Consider the following 22,549-nt stretch of genomic DNA (forward strand, 5'->3'; position numbering starts at 1 on the left):
TAACAGTACTGTGGAGAGGTATACGGCAAGACTTGTTGCCAAGGGTTATACACAAGTGTATGGCATTGACTATCAAGAAACCTTTGCTCCGGTGGCCAAGCATAACTCCATTCGTGTACTTCTCTCAATGGCTGCAAATCTTCATTGGCCATTGTACCAGCTTGATGTAAAGAATGCATTCTTACATGGTGACCTAGAAGAAGAAGTATATATGCACTCTCCTCCTGGGTTCAAGCATCCTGGTGACAATGGGAAAGTGTGTCGACTTAGGAAGGCTCTCTATGGATTAAAACAGTCTCCTAAGGCTTGGTTTGAGAGGTTTAGATAAGCTATCCTACAGAATGGATACATCCAAAGTCAAGCCGATCACACCTTGTTTATACAAAGGAAGGGCAACACTATTACCGCTCTCATTGTATATGTTGATGACATTGTGGTCACGGGAAACAGTGAGGCTGAAATCTCAAAGCTTAAACTTTACTTGGCTCGACAGTTTGAGATCAAAGACCTTGGTCCTTTGAAGTATTTCCTGGGGATTGAAGTTTCAAGATCCAAGCAAGGGATCAATGTTTGTCAAAGGAAGTTTGTCCTTGATCTGCTTACAGAGACAGGATACTTAGGATGTAAACCAGTCTCCTCCCCTATTGAACAAAATCACAAACTAGGGGAAGACTGTGGTGAACCTCTTGTCGATGCTGAGAAATATCAGAGATTAGTAGGCAAGCTGATCTATCTTTCCCTTACCCGACCTGACATAGCCTATGCTGTTGGAGTGGTAAGTCAGTTTATGCATGCACCCAAAACGGGACATCTTGATGCAGTTTACAGAATTCTCAGGTATTTAAAGTCATGCCCTGGAAAAGGTCTTCTCTTCTCTAGGAATGGTCACTTGAGGATAGAAGCATACACTGATGCCGACTGGGCTGGATCTATTTCTGATCGAAGATCTACTTCAGGATATTGTACATTTGTTGGTGGAAACTTGGTTACTTGGAGAAGTAAGAAGCAACCTGTGGTGGCTAGATCGAGTGCTGAGGCAGAATTTAGAGCCATGGCTCATGGAGTGTGTGAAATCTTGTGGTTGAAGAAACTTGTTCAAGAGTTGGGATTTGAAACTGTTAAACCCATGAGTTTATATTGTGATAACAAGGCAGCCATAAGTATTGCCCACAACCCAGTGCAACATGACAGGACAAAGCATGTTGAGGTTGATAGACATTTTATCAAGGAAAAGATTGAATCAAAGACAATCTGCACTCCTTTTGTGAAGACAAATGAACAAGTGGCTGACATCTTCACCAAAGGCCTTAGCTCTCATCATTTTGATTGTTTGTTGAACAAGCTGGGCATGTATGACATATACCACCCAGCTTGAGGGGGAGTGTTGAGAATGGTAGTTTAGTTTCAAGGGTATACTTGTACATATCCCCATGTTTTTATATTTCTCATGTTATTTGTATAAGGCCAGGGGCCTCTCTGTAATTATTTATTCTTTGGAATATAAACCTGTTTTGTCTCTAGTTTGAGACAACACACACAATACCAAAACCGTGGCTTCTCTCTTGAACTCTCTTCTCTTCTCCTCCTTCTACTCTAAAAGCTAACAAGGAGGTCATTTAAATAGGGTAGGAAGGTGCTGGAAAAGAGAGCAATGGGAGCTCCAATGGTGGAAGGTCAGCCTTCAATAGTGATAGGAAGTTGATCTCCAAAAAATTCTGGAAAGCTCCATTTCGTAAAGATGGTTCCAGCAGAATTTTAATTGAAAAAAGAGATTCAATGGAGGAGGGCAGCAACTAAATCACTGGTTAAGGTTTTTACCTCATTAGTGCTGCCCTCTTACAAGGATGAGAAGAAGAAAACCAGAAGAAGGAGAAGCCGAGAAAGAGAGAAGAAGGTGGGTTTTTCCTTTCTTTCTAACCTAGATCAGACCTGCTTTGATACCATGTTAGAAGAATTGTGGGTTAGAAAGAGAGAATGAGAAAATGGAATAATAATGCTATATTTCATTGATAGTTAAGCCCCTCTATTTATAATAGAGGGGAAAGTTACAAAGGACTGAACTAGGCGATGTGGGACTAAACCCACATAGCCAACTGTAGACATAATTACCCCTAACTAGCTGACTCTATAAGAGCAGCCACTTAAACCTAATAACATAGGAATAAAACTACCCCAAAAGGACCAGAATACCCCCACGGTATTCTGGATTACATATTCCAACAAAAGTACATAAAGAATGAGCAAATATTTATCTGTTGTCCCCATTGTCTCCAGTTTTTTAAGGGTACTTCACTATTTATATTGTGGATGTATGTTCGGACTTCTGATTTCTCTTTTACAGTTCAACAGGGAAACTGATGGTTCTCTAAAATCTCTTCCAGCAAAACATGTTGACACTGGGATGGGTTTTGAACGGTTGACTTCTATTCTTCAGAAAAAGCTGAGCAATTATGACACCGATGTATTTGTGCCCATATTTGATGCTATCCGAAAGGTGACTATAATGCTGAGACTTACTCTTTAATTTGATGCTATCCAAAACGTATGGCTGTAATGCTGAGACACTAACAGTGTGTACTCTGTGACATGGCCAATTCTTTTTATTCATGCTTGGACCATTATAAGGACTAATATTGGATTTCATGTTAAATAGACAAAAGCAGTATCTATATCTATACAGAGCAATTTCAGTTTCTGATAGATACATCCACTTACTGACTTGACTTTTTCTTCCTTTCCTTCTCCAATTGAATATGATGATTAAGTTAGAAATATTCAGTGTAAGAATTAAAAAAGGATGATAACTTCATTTATAAGAGAATATTTATATTCTATACATTCTTTTTCTATAACTTTCTCAAACAAAAATAAGATAGGGAAAAGAGAATTAATCATGTGATCTAATATTTTGCATTGTTTGACTACATCTACTAGCTTTGGGGGGGGGGGGGTGACAACATGGTAATCAGAATGTTATTGTGGTTGTTGCATTGAACTGCTGACTGGACTATATCCAATAGTTCTACTTTTCTCAGAGTCCTTCATCTATTTGTAGGCAACAGGAGCTCAACCATACTTGGGAAAAGTTGGATCTTATGACGTAGACAAGGTTAACATGGCTTACAGGGTTGTGGCTGACCACATAAGAACTCTTTCATTTGCAATTGCAGACGGTTCTTGTCCAGGTAGAATTCACTGGACTTGGAAATTTTCCAGTACTCAAGTCACCTGTTCTCCTCCCCACCCTGTGGTGGTATATAAATCATTTTTAAGAGCATATAAATCGTTATTATGAGCCAAACATAATAGTGGAATTTAATCTCATAGCTTGCTTTTGCGTTTATTGGGTTATATGTTACATAAATCATTATTTGTATCAGATTTCCAGTCACCAACTTGTTGCAGCTAGAGGGAAGGTAATGTAGCTCTAGTTAGGCAAAGGACCTACTAGAGGCCAACTGTCCAGGATCTAATGATAAAAGAACCAAGGGGCTGCTGGTTCTGCAGTTGCAATAGGGCAGAATTGAAGTTTAGGTCAATTTCTAAGGTTTAGGTTAGAATAATAGGTGAGTGTGATATGATAAAGCTAGGCAGGTCTAGGGGAAGCTAATGGTATAGGTTTGATATTGTTTGAGTGGGAAAACAAAAATCAGAAAATTAGGGTTAGGGTTTCGGGTTTTGGAAATTAGGAAAAGAGTTGGATTTAGGGTTTGGAGTGGGGGTTTGGGCTAGGGCTTCTAGCGGAGTGTTAGAGGCCGTGGGATGAAGGTTCGGCTGTAGTAGGGAGGGGTTCTGATGGTTAGATTGGTCTAGACAGAAATTTAGGGCTTTCGGGGCTTTACAGAGACAATGTGGATTAGGGTTTGAGTGGGAGAATGGGGCAGAGCTTAAAGTTGAGTGGAGGGGATGCTAAGGGGGAACTAGTTTGATTCTAGGTTTAGGAAATAAGAAGGGAGAAGGAAGAGATTGGAGGAGGAAGAAGATAGCAAGAGAAGAGAGAAGAGAGAAGAGAGTGTTTGGGCTGTAATCGATTGTGAATGGAGAGACTTCTCCATTCACCATATATTCATTAATCACAACTAATATGGAGTTACATCCACCTCCCTAGGGAGGTAAAAGGGAGATAAAGAAGAATTACACAATAAGGTAACTAGTGATAGAACTAGTTCCTAAACTACCCCTATTACATGACTTCTAACACTCCCCCTCAAGCTGGAGAATATATATCATGCATTCCCAGCTTGCTTAGGAAGGAACTAAAGCGAGGAGAGGCAAGAGCTTTGGTGAAGATATCTGCCAACGATCACCAGTCTTCACAAAAGGAGTACAAATACAGCGAGTCTATCTTCTCCTTGATGAAATGCCTATCAACCTCAATGTGCTTAGTCCGGTCATGTTGCACGAGGTTGTGGGCACATCGATGGCAGCCTTATTGTCACAAGATACGAGTCTCATGGGCCCTTCAGTGTCAAACCCCAGTTCTTGAACAAGTCTTTTCAGCCAGATGAGCTCACACACTTCATGTGCCATAGCTCTAAATTCTGCCTCGGCACTAGATCTGGCCACAATATGCTGTTTCTGCCTCGGCACTAGATCTGGCCACAACATGCTGTTTCTTGCTCCTCCATGTGACTAAGTTACCTCCCACAAAGGTACAATAGCTGGAGGTAGATCTCCCTGTCTGTAATGGAACCAGCCCAATCGGCATCTGTGAAACCTTCCACTCTCAAGTGGTTATGCCTTGCATACAACAGTCCTTTCCCTGGAGAGGACTTCAAATACCTTAGAATGCGATACACAACATCCAAATGATTACTCTTGGGAGCATGCATGAATTGACTGACAACTCCCATTGCATAAGAGATATCTGGCCGAGTCATAGAGAGATAGATAAGTTTCCCCACTAGCCTTTGATACTTCCCTGCATCAACAAGAGAGGGACCACAATCCTCTCTTAGTTTGTGATTCTGCTCAATAGGAGAGCTAGCTGGTTTGCAGCCTAACATCCCTGTCTCTGTCAACAGGTCAAGAATAAACCTCCTCTGACATATGTTGATCCCTTTCTTGGTCCTTGATACTTCTATTCCTAAGAAGTACTTCAAGGGACCCAGATCTTTGATCTCAAATTGCTGTGCCAGGTAGCTCTTCAATTTACCTATCTCAGCTGTATCATCTCCGGTGACCACGATATCATCAACATAGACAATGAGAGCTGTGATAGTACCATTACTCCGTTTGGTAAAGTGAGTATGATCAGTTGGCTTTGAGAATATCCATTCTTCACAATGGCCTGTCAGAAGCGCTCAAACCATGCCTTTGGTGACTGTTTGAGACCATATAGAGCCTTCTTAAGGAGACATACTTTCCCTTCAGCTGAGGGCATCTTAAAGCCTGGTGGAGTTTGCATGTACACTTCCTCTTCCAAATCACCATAAAGGAAGGCATTCTTCACATCCAACTGATATAAAGGCCGATCTTTGTTGGCAGCTAAGGATAAAAGAACTCTTATGGAGTTATGCTTGGCCACAGGGGCAAATGTCTCCTGGTAATCAATTCCATAGACTTGGCTGTACCCCTTGGCCACCAACCTTGCTTTGTATCTCTCAATACTGCCATCGGATTTATACTTGATTGTATAGACCCATCTACATCCAATTGGGACACGTCCCTTGGGAAGGTCATCAAGTTGCCAAGTACCATTCTTCTCAAGTGCCATCATCTCCTCAGACATGGCTTGGCTCCACTTTGGGTCAGACATAGCATCAATGACATTCTTGGGAATGGAAGCAGTAGAGAGAGTAGTAATAAAGGCAAGGCTTGTAGGAGAAATTGCATCATAGGAAACAAACTGGGATATAGGATTAGTACAAGTTCTTTTCCCTTTCCTAATAGCAATAGGAAGGTCCAAATCAGATGGAGGAGAAGAAATGTCACCTGATTGAGAAGGATGAATCTCAGGATGTGGATCTGGATCTGAAGAGGACTCTTGGTAGGTCTTCTTTCTTGTATTATGTAAGCCTTCACCTTTTTTGTATGTAATGTGGTAATCCTTCTCCTTGCCAGAACCACTTTCAACAACCAAATCTGTATTCCCCCCTGGTTGATCATTAATCTCAACCACATCTACAGTCCTGTGTTTTCCAATGGCAAGCAGAAAAAGAGATGTAGGTAGAGGAGAAAGGAAGAAATCATCAGTAGCCTGTTCACTCCCACAATTCTCCCCCTGAAGAGGATGCTGAGAAGGAACAAAGAAAGGGACAGATTCAAGGAAGGTAACATCCTTGGAAATGAAACTTTGGTGGGAAGAAGGATGATAACACCTGTACCCCTTGGTAGTAGAAGAGTACCCAAGAAAGAGACACTTAAGTTTGGGATCAAGTTTAGTGCGAGCAGATTTGTTAACATGCACATAATAAACACAACCAAAGACTCTAGGAGGAAGAGAAAAGGTAGAGGCCTTGGGAGATAAGATGTCCAAGGGAGATTTGTAGTTAAGAAGCTTGGTAGGCATATGATTGATGAGAAAGGAGGCGGTTAGAAGAGCCGCAGATCAGAAGGTCTTGGGGACATGCATGCTCAGCAAGAGACTACGGGTGACCTCTAGGAGATGACGATTTTTCCTCTCAGCAACCCCATTTTGTTGGGGCGTGTCAACACACGCTAGTAAAGAAGGCTTGGAGGCTACCAAACATGTACTCTCCCCCTTTATCAGAACGGACAATTTTGATGCGGGTCTCAAATTGGGTAAGAATCATTGGGTAAAAATTCTGAAAGGCATCACAAACATCACTCTTATGCTTCAAAAGTACAGTCCATGTGGCACGGGAAAAATCATCAATAAATGACACAAAGTAACGATAGCCAAATAAAGAAGTAATAGGGGAAGGACCCCACACATCAGTATGCACAATATGAAAAGGAGCAATGGTTCTATTACCATGATAAGGATATGAAGACCTACAATGTTTGGCAAACATACAGGTTTCACATTGAAAAACATGAGAAGAGGCAATAGATGAAAATAAGTGAGGCAACTGTTTCCTCATTACAACAAAAGATGGATGGCCAAGACGGCGATGCCATAACATAACAGAATCCACAGAACTACTATCGTTTCGGCCACACACATAGGAATGAGCTGTGGGCAAAAACGGGTCAAAAAAGTAGAGGCCTTTCTCTTCACGTCCACTACCAATAATCCTCTTCGTCACCAAATCCTGAAAAAGACAGTGAGAAGGAAAAAATGTGACACAGCAGTTGAGAGATTTAGTCAGATGTCTCACAGATAGAAGATTCAGAGTAAGGTTAGGGACATGAAGAACAAAAGAAAGTGAAATAGATGATGTCATAGGGATATTACCCTTACCAGATATGAAGGAAAGGGAGCCATCAGCTACCCTAACCTTGTCCTTACCAGAACAAATGGTATAGGAATCATAATAATGAGACGTACCAGTCATGTGGTCTGTGGCACCCGAGTCAATGACCCAAGATTGGGTGGCAGTGGAAGCTGAGGTGGAGACCTGCAAAGCTGAGGATGATGAGGATCCAGCCATACTAGATGTAGAAGATGTGCTCAACTGTGACACAACCCTGCGAACCATTGCATCCATAAAGGTGGAGTCATTCTGTGGGGCATCAGCATCAGTCGCCGCTGCGGAATGAGCCCGAGCTCCCCCTCTACGGCCACCACGACCACGCATACCAGGAGGACGACCATGGAGAGACCAACACCTATCCTTGGTGTGTCCAGTGCGACCACAATGATCACATTTAAATCTGTCTCGCCCCAACTCCACTGGCATCAACTGTCTCCACAGTACTAACTTCCTCACGGTTAGGCCTTGGGCCTCTACCACCTCAATGGGTGTCTCGAATAGAACTAAAATTGAGGGTTGACCTCTCAGATGGTGCTGGTGGTGGTGCCATAGTAAGTCGCCTGGTCTCTTTACTCTGTAAGTAACTACAGACTTCACTAAGAGAGGGAAGGGGAGACCGGCCCAACAGTTGGAGTCTAACTGGCTCATAGTTAGAGTTCAAACCACTAAGCAAAGAGAAGACACTCTCTTTTTCAAGAGTTAGATACAGCTTGGCTTCATCCTCTGGGTTGGTCAAATGAAGGTCTCTGTAATGATCATACTCTTCCACAAGACTAAGGAACGCACTGTAGTACTCAGAAATAGTGCTGTCACCCTGTTTCAATGAGTAGATTCGTTGATGGAGTTGATAGACCTTGGCAGTGTCACCCACTCTGTCAAAGGCCACAGAGACACTGTCCCAAATAGCTTTGGCGGTTTCCTTCCTTATAAATCTTCTCCCAATCTCGGGCTTCATGGAGAAGATCAACCAGGTCATAACAGTAGAATTTTCGGTGTCCCATTTATCAAAGGCCGGTGATCCAGCTGTGGGAGCCTTGATAGCACCTGTTATATATCCAAGCTTTCCCTTACTCCTGAGAGAAAGTCTCACAGAGTGTGACCAATCCAAGTAATTAGGACCATCAAGCTTCACAAAAGAAATCTATTGATGAGTACTCTCATAAGCCAACTGAGGGACAACAGTGGGAGGTTGAGAATCAGCAGTACCAAGCACAGATGTATCCGAACCAGCCATGATGGATACCAACAATAAACAATATCACTAAAGGCAAGTGGGGAGTACACACTCAACCCAAACAAGCAAGAAGTCCTACAAACAGCCTAGGATAGCACACTGCCGAAGCAGTCCTAGCAGCAAATGTCTAAGAGGACTTAAATCAAACACTTCAAGTGCATTAAAACATCAGGCCTCACACTCTTCAAAGAGTAAGAACAGCTTACTCAAGCTCCAAGATGTTGTCATAATCACCACTCAACCAAACAAGAAGCCCAATATATCCTAAATGTAAGAACAAGAGAAATACAGCAGTATCGGGTTTACCTGGGCAGCAAAAAATCACCACAAAACTGAGTACTGCTCAAAGGAAAGTCTCATCCATCAATGGGAAACACAAAGGCCAGAAATAGGACCCCTATACAATCCTAGTGGGCTGCTCCAACAGCCAAACCCATGCTGAAATGGAGCTGAGACATGGTTTAAACCTGCAACTGGCGGAAATCTGGGCAGAATAGCAGTCCAACGAAACTGAGTTATGCTTCAGCAGTGCCTTCATCCATCAAGGAAGCACACATGGAGCATAGAAAGGACCCTTGTACGATCCTATTGAACTATTCCAAGCTCCAAAAAACTGTCGAGAAAGAGAAGGACATGGCCTGCAAGCAGCAGCTGGCTGAAACCTTCAATACAGCTTCAATGGAGCTTCACAGTGGTTCGAAGACCATCTTCAATCACCTAAATAGATTGTAGAAGACCTATTTATATCTCTTCAGCAAGAGGTTTACATAGGAACCTCTTCCTTGAGATCCTTTGAGTTCTAGGATCTCAAAGAGAGGGAAAAAAATAAGGAAAGGAAGATGATAGGACTCTCAAACCTAAAGCTCTGATACCAAGTTAGATTCTAGGTTTAGGAAATAAGAAGGGAGAAGGAAGAGATTGGAGAGAGGAGAGAAGAGAGAAGAGAGAAGAGAGTGTTTGGGCTGTAATCGATTGTGAATGGAAAGACTTCTCCATTCACCACATATTCATTAATCACAACTAATATGGAATTACATCCACCTCCCTAGCGAGGTAAAAGGGAAATAAAGAAATAAAGAAGAATTACATAAGAAGGCAACTAGTGATAGAACTAGTTTCTAAACTACCCCTATTACATGACTTCTAACAGAACTGTGGTCCAAATATGGGGGAATTCTGATGAAGGATTGATGCTGGACAGAGTTAAGAGTATTTGGGGTTTATGGAAACTCAAATAAAATAAAAGGGGATCGATTGGGGAAAGGGTTGGAGGGTTAGAAACAGAAGTTGGATGTCAATCTGCAGCAGACTCCTCTGGCAGCAAGCTTGAGCAATTAAGAAGGATAGAACCACCTTCAATGGAGATCCTCCCGATCGTCTCGATGCAAGGAGTTGTAGGAGATCCACCTACTCTTTCCACCTTGATAGAACCACAAGGATGCAACACTCTCAAGGAGCAGCAGTAGCAACAATGGTGGCAGCACAAATTCTGTTTTTTTAATTAATCAACTGTGGGGGAGTCTCCCACGAAATTTAATAATTATAATGGCCAAAATCCTAGTCTAAGCAAAACACTCCCTCACTAAATCGTGGAGGGGTGGGGACCTAATAAAACAACTTAAAACTTAAAATAAGAAGACCTAATTGTTCCTAACAACTTAAAATAAAAGGCTTAATTAAATCACTTAAATTGAACCATGGTTTGAACCGGTCCAATTTAAGTTTACAAATAAGCTGAAATAAAAATTAAGTATGGAGAATAGTAAAATGCAAACCTAAGCTACGGTTCCCAAACTAAGCCCTAATTTCAGGGCTGCTTCTTATTCTTCTTCTTCCTTCGGGTGTGGGCACTTGGTGCTGCATCAGAAGGAATAAAAGTCAGTGATGGAGATCAACAAGCAGTCTGAAGTAACATTATGGGACCAAGAAGGGATCCATGGGCCTGTGGACCCAATGGTTTAGTGCTAGTTCAGTTAGGGAATTGTTGTTATATTCTCTAGAAGTTTAGCTTTTATGTTATTCAATCATTCTTAGTTTTTGTTGGTTTAGGACTCCTCTATCCCGGTTAAATTTAGAAAATCTAATTGAAAACGAACAATTGGATTTGGGGAATTATGGAAATAATTCTTCATTTTTGTGAGGGCGGGCCTCTATGCAACAGTAAGGTTGCTGCATTGCAACCTAGTTGTCATGTTTTCGAGTCAGGAAACAGCCTCTCCTCGAAGTGGGGGAAGTCTGCGTACATTATGACATTATGACCCTACCCTGTCCCCGCAGAGGTGGGAGCCTCGTGCACTGGGTACGCCCTTTATTCATAATTTTTGTGATCCAAAACTTAGTAGCTAGTCTCAGTGGCATCTCCCACTCCCTTTTATTCCTGCCTCAGTAGGTTAACCACCTTATCTTTCCTCCTCCTTTCCCCCCTTCTTTTCTTTTCCTCCCCTCCTCCCTCTTTCCTTTTTCTTTTCTGATCCTTTACCAAACCCAATTCATTGCTTCCATTCTTTCATAGGAATATGAGGCTCTAATCACCTCTTCTTCCTCCATGCTTTCGTAGAAAGTATCTCATCTCCTTTCCTCCATCAGTTGACAGCCCTTGTGACCAACCCCCCCTGATGTAGCTTGAAGGAGAGGTCCAAGCACAAGGAAGAAGAAGAAAAAGCCCTGATTGGCTGAATTTCGTTGGAGCCTAGTTTTCCCATACTTAGTTTTTTTTTACAGCCTTCAAGAACTAATTTTGATTGGTTGGATTTTGTTTTAATCTGATTGGTTCATTAGGAATCTTTTAAGATATGTTTATTTGTTAGTTTTACTTCCCCTCCACGATTTCTAATAAGAGGGCTGAAGTGTTTTGTAACTAGGAGTCAGTTCTGGGATTTTAAACCCTAAACTGACTAGGTTTTGGCCTTTGGCCTTTTTGCTGATTTAAGTTATAAATACAATAAATTGTGGGCAGGCTCCCCCACTATTTTACTTTCAAAAAAATTTCTTCTCAGCTCTTGCTGCCTGCTGCTATTGTGCTGCTGATTTGCTCCTTTGTGAGTGCTTGCATCCTTGTGGATCTCAAGGTGGATAGGGTGGGTGGATCTCCCACGACTCCTTGCATCGTGAAGATCAGGAGGCCCTGCTCTGGATTGTTTTAGCTGCTGCCATTGGTGACACATCAAACCAGTAAGTTACTTTTAAGTTTCTGCATACACCCTTCTTTCTTTCATCCTCCAACCTAAACCTATCCATTCCCCTCCATCATTCCTACACTCGACCCTAATTGCTGCCACATCCTATCCTTTAAAACCCTAAAACACAGAATTCATACTTCCAGCCATCCATTCCTCATCAAACTTCAATTGAGTCTTCCCCTCATTGTCTAGGAAACTCAATCACAATCCCAGCCCCAAAACACCTCTCTAAACCCTAATTGCAACTGTTTTCCTAAAACCCAAAACCCAAACCTAAAACCCTAAAATTTCCAGAATTTCAAACCTTATCTGAATCTAACCTAACCTACATCAAAAAACTCATAAACACCTGCCCATTTTTACTGTTTATCACAACCATCCATCCCCCTCACCTTAACCCTAATTTTGGCGCAAATCAACCTATTTTTGCCCAATCGGCTAGCAGAATTCAGAACTCCTGTTACTGGGCTTCTAGTAGGACTTTATCCTATCTAGAACTACATTAAATTGGTATCAGAGCCATGGATGAACATGGCAATCCAGTGGTAAATACCAATCTGCCCCCCCACCTGATCCCATGGCTGCAATCATGGATATGCTCCACAAGCTCTCGGCAGATCAGAAAGCTATTAGTGATCGATTGCTGGTGATGGAACAAAAGCAGACTACACCTCTTAGGGACAGCAACCTTCCCTTAGAAGTGGACAGATTTCAAGTTAATTCTGAAGTACATGGAACTCTGGGAAGGAATGAACATCATAGAGATCATTCCAGAAGTCACAGGGACCACAGAGATCATTCTAGACACCATAGAGATCACGGAGATCAACGTAGATATGATAGAGATGACTACAAAGAAGACAGGGACAGAAATAGAGAAGAACCTCGAAGACCTAACTTTGAGAAATATTTGAGATCTTATTTCACTATTGATGAAGCTACCAACAGAAGGTATGATACACATAAGGTTAAACTTGAGCTGAAAGAGTTTGATGGAACTCATGAACCTCAAGTATTCTATGATTGGCTTGGTGCCCTGGATGACTACTTTTATTGGTAAGATTTGCCTGAAGATAGAAAGATGAGATTGGCACGTACCAAGTTGGTTGGCCCTGCCCGGGAATGGTGGTGAAATGCAGAGAGGGACATGGAACTTGATGGCCATGCACCTACTACTTGGGAAGACATGGGGTATGATTTGAGGGAGAAGTATTTGCCCAGGCACTACAGAGCTCAGATGCAGGATCAGTTCAACTCCCGACGACAAGGGACTATGATTGTAGCTGAGTACATGTAGAAGTTTGATGCTCTTTCTTCTCGTACTGGCACTAGAGAAGGAGTCACTCAGATGTTGTCTCGGTTTTGACTGAGATTGAGGTCAGATATTGCTGCTAGGGCTATTGGAGTAGCTGATGTTAGAGACATCAAAGACTGTTTTGAGAAAGCCCTGAAGGCTGAAGACCTATTGAATACCCATAGAAGGTTTGGTTCCTCTGCTGTCGACACCAAAAAATCTTTTCCAGCATCCAAACCTACTAATGGTTACAATAGAGGTAAAAAATTCTACTGCTGGTCCTACACGATCAGGTTAATCTACATGCAGCTCTTCTCGTCCTACACGTGTAGACAACAAGGGCAAAGCTCCCATGACCAGTAATGATCCTCACAAGTGTTACTACTGCAATGAAATAGGCCACTATGCCAAGGATTGCCCCCAAAAGCATAGGCAAGTTCATGTGGCTGGAAAGGAAGATGACAACCTTGATGATGATGATGAATAGGGTTTCTCTGCTTATCCCCCAGATGATTGTGACGGGGCTGATTACTATGAAGACTTGGGTGATGATTATGAAGATACCCGAGGTGTTCATGTTGTAGCACGCATATTGATGGTTGAAACCAAAGGTAAGGATTGGTGGCGTAGTTGCATTTTCTACACTTGTATGAGAACTAGAAAACGCATTGCCCAGGTTATTGTTGATAGTGGTAGTTGTGTAAATGTGATTTCCAAAGGCTTTGTGAAGAAGGCTAATTTGAAACTTGAGAAGCACCCATCGCCTTACAAAGTCTCTTTGCTGAACGGTAACAAATTGGAGGTGAACAAGAGATGCAATGTTCCTTTACAACTTCAAGCCTACTAAGAAGAGGTATGGTGCGACATCATCCCAATGAAGATGACTGATGTTTTATTTGGAAGGCCTTGGCTATATGATAATGATGTTGCCATCCTTGGGAGGAAGAACTAGTGTGTGTTCCAACACAAGGGACAACAAGTTATTTTTAAACCTCTTAATCTACCCTTCGAGATGAGCAAACGCCACTTAATGCGTACCAACCAAAAGGGGACAGATTGTAAGAATAAAGTACTAGCTGTTCCACAAAAGGAGTTTGAGCTAACCAGCCATGATTCAGGCCTGATTTTAGCCGTGGTTACACAAGAAGTTGTTGCCCAGCCTGAAGTCAAGTTAGCACAGCCCATTAAGGATTTATTGCATGACTTTTCTGATGTAGTGCCAAAGGAGCTATTGAATGAGTTACCCCCAATGAGGGATATTCAGCATGCGATTGATTTGGTGCCTGGTTCTATGTTACCAAATCTGCTCGCCTACATAATGAGTCCTACAGAGCATGAAGAGCTCAAGAAGCAAGTTGGAGAGCTGCTCCAAAAGGGGTTCATTGAAGAGAGTCTCAGCCCTTGTGCTGTTCCAGCCTTATTGACTCCAAAGAAAGATGGTTCGTGGCGTATGTGTATGGACAGCAGAGCCATCGACAAGATTACCATCAAGTACAGGTTTCCAATTCCAAGGCTTGATGATATGTTAGACATGCTGTCCGGCTCTATGATCTTTTCTAAGATTGATCTTCGAAGTGGTTATCATCAGATTCGTATCCGACCTGGAGACGAATGGAAGACAGCTTTCAAGACCAAGGATGGACTGTTCGAATGGAAGGTTATGCCCTTTGGTCTGACGAATGCACCTAGCACATTCATGAGAGTCATGACACAGGTACTTCGTCCCTTTATTGGTAAATTTCTGGTTGTTTACTTTGATAACATTTTGGTGTACAGTAAGCACCTAGATGACCATCTTGACCACTTGAAGCAAGTTCTAAGAGTACTTAGGTAGGAGAAATTATACATCAATTTAAATAAGTGCTCCTTCATGCTGCCCAAGGTTGTTTTCCTTGGATTTATTGCATCTTCGAAGGGTGTTGAAGTTGATCCGGAAAAGGTCAGAAGCATTGTTGATTGGCCCACTCCAAAGACATTCATTGAAGTAAGAAGCTTCCACGGCTTGACATCATTCTACAGGCGATTTGTTCGCAATTTTAGTGCCATCATGGCACCCATCACTGAGTGCACCAAACAAAGCAAAGGAAAGTTTGAATGGACAACAGCAGCCCATAAAGCTTTCCAAGTGATCAAGAAGAAGATGACTGAAGCTCCAGTGTTACGCCTGCCAAACTTTGACCAAATATTCGAAGTTGCTACTGATGCTTCCCATATTGGTCTAGGAGGAGTTCTTATGTAGAATGGGCACCCTATTGCCTTCTACAGTAAGAAGCTCAATGATGCCAAAACCAGGTATTCTACTTATGACATTGAGCTCTATGCTATTGTTCAGGTGTTGCGTCATTGGAGGAACTATCTTATTGGCAAAGAATTTGTCTTGTACACGGATCATGAGACACTCAAGCACCTCCACTCCTAGAAGTCCAGTAGCACCCGACATGCTAAATGGGTTGCTTATCTACAGGAATTTAACTTTGCCTTTAAGTACATGTCAGGAAAGGAGAACACAGTGGCTGATGCACTGAGCAAAAAAGTCCTGACCTTGAACACATTCTCAGCCCATACACTTAGCATCGAGCAAATCAGAGATGAGTATGCTAGTGACAAGGACTTTAATGTCCTATATGCTGATTTGAAGCAGGGTGGACAGCACCCTAAGTATTCTTTGCATGATGGTTATTTGTTCTTAAGAACGCGACTCTGCATTCCCGACTCGTCCCTACGCCATCACATTATTAGGGAGTTACATGGAGGATGCCTAGGAGGACACTTTGGAAAAGATAAAACCATCTTGCAGGTGATTGATCAGTACTATTGGCCTCACTTGGCCAAGGATGTAGAGCATGTGATCAGGAGATGCCGAGTTTGCCAGTTAGGTAAAGGTGCCAAGTAGAACACGGGTCTCTACTCACCATTGCCGATCCCTTACCAGCCCTGGGTTGATATCAGTATGGATTTTGTACTTGGGCTGCCCCCTACTAGAGAGAGATTCAACTCCATTATGGTAATTGTTGACAGATTCACCAAGATGGCTCACTTTATTCTCTGCCAAAAAACACTTGATGCTTCCCACATTGCCAAGTTGTTTTTTAAGGAGATAGTTCGCATCCATGGGCTACCGAGTACAATAGTCTCTGACAGAGATGTGAAGTTTATGAGCTAATTCTGGAAGACTTTATGGCTGAAGACAAACACCAAGCTTCTGTTCTCTGCTGCATTCCACCCACAGACTGACGGGCAAACAGAGGTGGTAAACAGGAGCCTTGGTAACCTATTGAGATGTTTGGTCAGAGATTATGAGAAGACATGGCCCTCCATCCTTGACATTGTTGAGTTTGCATACTACAGTTCTGTGAATAAGACTACTGGACGTACCCCTTTCTAGATTCTCCTTGGGATATAGCCCAAACGTCCCATTAATCTTGTTCCTTTACCCCCTTAAGCTAGGGTAAGTGTGGAAGCAGATGAGTTCCTCCGCCACATCACCGAGGTACACGCTGATGTTCGAAGGAAGATAGCACTCAATACTGATCATTACAAGGCTACTACTGATAAGCATCACCGATTTGTTGAATTCAAGATTGGAGATATGGTGATGGTCAGGGTGAACCCAGAGAGACACCAACCGGGTGCAATAGTAAGCTCCATCCAAAGAAGATGGGTCCATACAAGGTGCTGAAACGTATTGGACCCAATGCTTATGTTCTTGAGTTGTCTGCTGATATGGGCATAAGTAATGTGTTTAATGTGGCTGATCTCTACTTGTACACGGGACATCACTCGGACGATGGTATTCGGAGCATATGCTGAGGCTGCCCCAACTCAAGCCACCTACTGCAGATGTAATTGAGGAGGTCCTAGATGACATGCACAAGACCACTCGACATGGCACTGGTTACCATTCTTTCCTTGTTAAATGGAAAGGTCGCTCGCGCCAAGACAGTAGTTGGATCCATGCAGATGACTTCAAGAAACTTGATCCCAAGTTATATGATCGATACATGGCCTTCACCCATTCATCGGAGATGAATGTTTCTAAGCCGGGGAGAGCTGATGCAGGTCCAAGCACAAGGAAGAAGAAGAAACAGCCCTGATTGGCTGAATTTCGTTGGAGCCTAGTTTTCCCGTACTTTTTTTTTTTTTGCAGCCTTTAAGAACTAATTCTAATTGGCTGGATTTTGTTTTAATCTGATTGGTTCATTAGGAATCTTTTAAGATATGTTTATTTGTTAGTTTTACTTCCCCTCCACAATTTCTAATAAGAGGGCTGAAGTGTTTTGTAACTAGGAATCAGTTCTGGGATTTTAAACCCTAAACTGACTAGGTTTTGGCCTTTGGCCTTTTTGCTGATTTAAGTTATAAATACAATAAATTGTGGGCAGGCTCCCCCACTATTCTACTTTCAAAAAAATTTCTTCTAAGCTCTTGCTGCCTGCTGCTATTGTGCTGCTGATCTGCTCCTTTGTGAGTGCTTGCATCCTTGTGGAACTCAAGGTGGATAGGGTGGGTGGATCTCGCACGACTCCTTGCATCCTGAAGATCAGGAGGCCCTTCTCTGGATTGTTTTAGCTGTTGCCATTGGTGACAGATCAAACCAGTAAGTTACTTTTAAGTTTCTGCATACACCCTTCTTTCTCTCATCCTGCAACCTAAACTTGTCCATTCCTACACTCGACCCTAATTGCTGTCACATCCTATCCTTCAAAACCCTAAAACACAGAATTCATACTTCCAGCCATCCATTCCTCATCAAACTTCAATCGAGTCTTCCCCTCATTGTCTTGGAAACTCGATCTCAAGCCCAGCCCCAAAACACCTCTCTATACCCTAATTTCAACTGTTTTCCTAAAACCTAAAACCCAAACCTGAAACCCTAAGATTTCCAGAATTTCAAACCTTGTCTGAATCTCACCTAACCTACATCAAAATACTCATAAACACCTGCCCATTTTTACTGTTTATCCCAACCATCCATCCCCCTCACCTTAACTCTAGTTTTGGCCCAAATCAACCTATTTTTCCCCAATCGGCTAGCAGAATTCAGAACTCCTGTTACTTGGCTTCTAGTAGGACTTTACCCTATCTAGAACTACATTAGAGAGAGAGAGAGAGAGAGAGAGAGAGCAATATCCCAGCCATTAAGCCTCCATCAAGCCCAGCCAAGCCATTCAGTATCGAGCCAACCCTTTGGGTGGGGTTTAGTCCAGTATGGGTCTAATTCCAATCCATTAAGTTATTAACTAATGACTCTTGCTTGGGGGGAGAGATAGCTACTATCTTCTAATTTATTTGGTTTCTATTTTGAGTTGTCATTAAATACTAAGGATTTTAGATATTTGCTTTAAGATATTTCTTTCTTTTTAAATTAAATAGCTTATTGTACAAGGTTTCACCATGCATGGACTCCTTTTTGGGTACTTTTCAATTTCTGTTTGAAGTGCTACAGCAATCTATTTAATTGTAAAAGCCTTAGAGCTCTGGGGAGATTTATTGATGAATGAAAAGTTCAGTTTGATAGCCATTAATGCTGTGAGATGCAGTGAGAGGTGGGAAGCCTTAGGCTTAGAGATTGACCAAGGCCATAGGTGAGAGTAGGTGAGAGGCCTCGGTCATATCCATAATTTAAAATCTCGTATCGGCAGGCCATTTCGGCCTGACCAAAATGGCCGAGATACCGAAATTTTGGCACAATTTCGCCGAAATTTGCTATTTTTCAGGCCCAATTTCGGTAGGTGATTTTGCTGGGTTTTAGGCAAAATCAAGGCCTGATACTTCATGGAAACCCTATTTTAAGCTATATAAACATATTTAAATGTTCATCTTGCAAAAATAGTCACTCAAAGTGGTGTTTTGGATTTACACCCTTGATTGACAGTATATGGTCGAATCGAGTTGTATAAATAAGTTAAATACACATTGTCTAAGTACTAGAAGACATAATAAGCAATTTAAACAAGTAAATGATACAAAGATAAAGTCCATGGTAGCCTTTATACTCATAAAGTTATAATTATAGAATTAAGTACATAGCCAAGATTACAGTAGTCAATAGACTCAATACACACATACTTTCGTAAATCCTAATACAAGTATCTACTGGTAATAACTGTTGCGCCTTCTTGGATCGACCCCACTCATGGTCCCCTGGAGTCGACGTGCATTGTTCTCTGACTAAAGGACATATGAATGCCACATCATAGTATGGGAGAAGAAACGAATATAATCCTCCACAATTGCGATGTAAATTGCATCATCGACATATTGAAGGTAACCTATCCTAGGATATGGGTCACCAAACTTTGAAGAACCACGACTACCTACTGATCTACTGTGATAGTCGCTGGCAGCATGTACGGCTGGTGGGTTGGCTTCAAATATGCGCTAGGAAGCTTCAATGCAGTGTTTCTAATGTAGCTCTAGATAGGAGAGGAATCCTACTAGAGGCCAAGCAACATGATCTCAAAGGGGGCTGCTGGTTGGAATGGGCAGAATTAGGGTTTTTAGGTCAGTTTCTAGGGTTAGGTTTGGGGAAATGGGGTAATTCTTATATGGTTTTAATAGGCAGGTCCAGGAAAAGCTAATAGTGTAGGTTTGAACAAGGTTTGAACAGAATTTCAAATTTCAGAAATTAGGGTTAGGGTTTCGGGTTTTGGAGATTAGGAAAAACAGTCAAAACTAGGGTTTAAGGTAGGATTTTTGGGCAGAACTTCTAATAGAGTATTTAGGGCAAGGAGAAGGAGGTTCGGCTGTTGTATGAAGGACTTCTGATGGCTAATTAGGTCTAGAAAGAAATTTCAGAGACAATGTAAATTAGTGTTGGAGTGGGAGAATAGGGCTGCAAGTTGGATCGAGTGGAGGGGATGTAGTATGGAGGCTGTGGTTTGAATTTGAAATAATTCTAATGGTCAAATATGGCTGGGCAGCAAGATCAAGGGTTTAATGGAATTTAAACAAAAATAAAGGGGATCGGTGGGGGGGGGGGGAATTAGAGGATTAGAAGAAGAAATTGGTGAACAAGTTGCAGCAGAAATCCACTGGCAGCAACTTGTATAGGTTTGAAGGATAGAACCACCTTCAGAGAAGAACCTCTCAGCCGTCACGGCGTAAGGAGTCACAGGAGATCCACCTGTCATTCTTCCTTGATAGAACCACAAGGCAAACACTCACAAGGAGCAAAGGAGCAGCAGCAATGGCAGCCAACAATTCTGTTTTTTCAAATATTCAACTGTGGGGGAGCCTCCCACAATTTAATTTAATTTATAATAAGGCCAATGGCCAAATCCTAGTACAAATTAAATCTTTCCTTCATAAATCGTGGAAGGAATGGCTACAATTAAAAACTAATAACTTAAAACAGCAAAAAGACCTAATTGTCCCTAACAACTTAAAATAAGAGACTTAACTAAAATCACTTAAATTGAACCAGTGGTTTAACCGGTTCAACTCAATAAAACACTAAAACATGAAAAATAAACTAAATATAGAACCTACTAAATGTAAACCTAAGCTATGGCTCCAATCTAAGCCCTAAATTCAGGGCTGTTTCTTCTTCTTCTTCTTCCTTCGGGTGTGGCCACTTGGTGCTGCATCAGTTTCCCAAGTATTTCCGGCGTTGATGCGATGAAAATTTGAAGAATGAACCTCAAAATAGCAAAAACCAGCCTTTGGAGTCGAAATGGGAGCAAAAAGAACACTCTGAAAATAGATTGGGAGACTTGTTAGTGAAGTTAATTTGTAATGCAAAAGTCGACCTCGAACCAGGGAAAACCAACTAGGATCAACACAATAATGAAGAACAAATTAACTAACTGAAACTTTTATTGCTTTTTCTTTTTTGTTTACATATGAAAGAAGAAGAACCAAAAAGGATAAGAAGAAGTAGAAGAGGATATAGAGAAGAAGGGGGGATAGGGATAGTAGGCTATCTCAGCCTTGGGCCTCTCACCCGCAGCTATCTCAGCTGTTGAAACAAGGATATTCTCCCATAAACGATGGCAACATGGCCTGGAAATTCTGTTCTCCAAAATCTGTTTCTATTACAAGAGGGGCTGCCTATTTAATGGAATAGGTCAGCTTACAAAATTAGAAACTTAAGAAATAGTAACTTCTAAAAATAGAAACCTAATGAAAATAGAAACTAGGCGTTATAGTTCAGCCAACATGCAAGGAACAAAATTAGAAACTAGTAAATATAATAACACTATGTTGGAATATGTAATCTAGAATACCATGGGGGTATTCTGGTCTTTTGGGTGTTTTATTTATTCTTTATTTATGTATTTATGAGCAAGGGTAGAAATGTAATTAGGGTTGGGACACTCGTTCACGTGAACAGTGTTGTGAATAGTATTTCCCCTTGTAATCTCTTTTATTATTATAAATAGAGAGCTTGACTGATCTCATTGATCATTCAAGCAATTCTCTCATTCTCGGTTCAAGTCAACATGGTATCGAGCTGGTCGATCTAGGTTAGAAAAGAGAAAAAACCCTACTCCTTCTCTCCAATCGACTTCTTCCTTCTTCTCTCTTTCTCGGCTTCTCCTCCTTCTGGTTTTCTTCTTCTCATCCTTGTGGGGCAGCACTAATGAGGTAAAAACCTTAACCAATGATTTAGTTGCTGCCCTCCTCCATTCAATCTCTTTTTTCCATTAAAATTCTGTTGGAACCATCTTTGCGAATTGGAGCTTTCCAGAATTTTTTGGAGATCAACTTCCTATCACTATTGAAGGCTGACCTTCCACCATTGGAGCTCCCTTTGCTCTCTTTTCCAGACCTTCCTACCCTATTCCATTGACCTCCTTCCCTTTTTCTCTTTCTCCATCTTTCATTAACCTTTCCAGCCCCTACCCTAATCGATCTCAACTTGTCGGGGTTTTCAAAACCCCGACTCTCAATCGATTTTAGGGTTTCCCTTTCAGATGCACTAATTTTTTGGGGGTGATTCCCTACTACTACAAGGCATACTCGACCTAAGTTTGGACCCTTTCGATGGCTGGATTTGTTTCTACAAAGAAAACTTTCTTAACACCTGCTAATTTGGTTACTGCTAAAACCCCGACTCCAATCGAAATAAGGGTTACGAGGTTTCGATTTTGCTGATTTTTGGAGGGATGATTACTCCAACTACAAGGACCACTCGACCTCGGTCTTAGCCTCTTTCCAAGTGTTTGAAGACCCCTAACCCCAATCGATTCTCCTTTTCAGGGTTTTACCACCAAGAGGGACATTCTACTTCAACTATTCATGGCTTGAAGAAGTTATATTACACAAGATAGCTGCTGCCCTATTTTTACGCATTTTTGGTGTTTCTCCTCTTGAAGATCAAGTCTCAATCACAAAAAGAGGTTGGTTATTCGTATTGGAGATCCATTCAAGCGACTTTGGACAACATCTATTACACACCATCAACAAACTTTGATAAGTCATCATCTCTTATATGAAGCCCCCTTTCCCTACAATCGAT

At 41.8% G+C, this 22,549-nt stretch overlaps 1 protein-coding gene across 2 annotated transcripts in view; it reads left to right on the top strand.

The window, feature by feature from the left end:
* The window catches only part of LOC122646836 (alanine--tRNA ligase-like), a 75,429-nt gene that overhangs the window by 33,829 nt on the left and 19,051 nt on the right, over nucleotides 1-22,549 (top strand). For both annotated transcript variants that reach the window (XM_043840444.1, XM_043840445.1), the window contains 2 exons: nucleotides 2,342-2,494; nucleotides 3,056-3,185. In XM_043840444.1, coding sequence (XP_043696379.1) covers nucleotides 2,342-2,494; nucleotides 3,056-3,185 — 283 coding nt within the window. The remainder of the gene's footprint in view (nucleotides 1-2,341; nucleotides 2,495-3,055; nucleotides 3,186-22,549) is intronic.

The sequence above is a fragment of the Telopea speciosissima genome, chromosome 11 (assembly GCF_018873765.1).
Source record: "Telopea speciosissima isolate NSW1024214 ecotype Mountain lineage chromosome 11, Tspe_v1, whole genome shotgun sequence".
In the NCBI taxonomy this organism is placed as follows: Eukaryota; Viridiplantae; Streptophyta; class Magnoliopsida; order Proteales; family Proteaceae; genus Telopea; species Telopea speciosissima.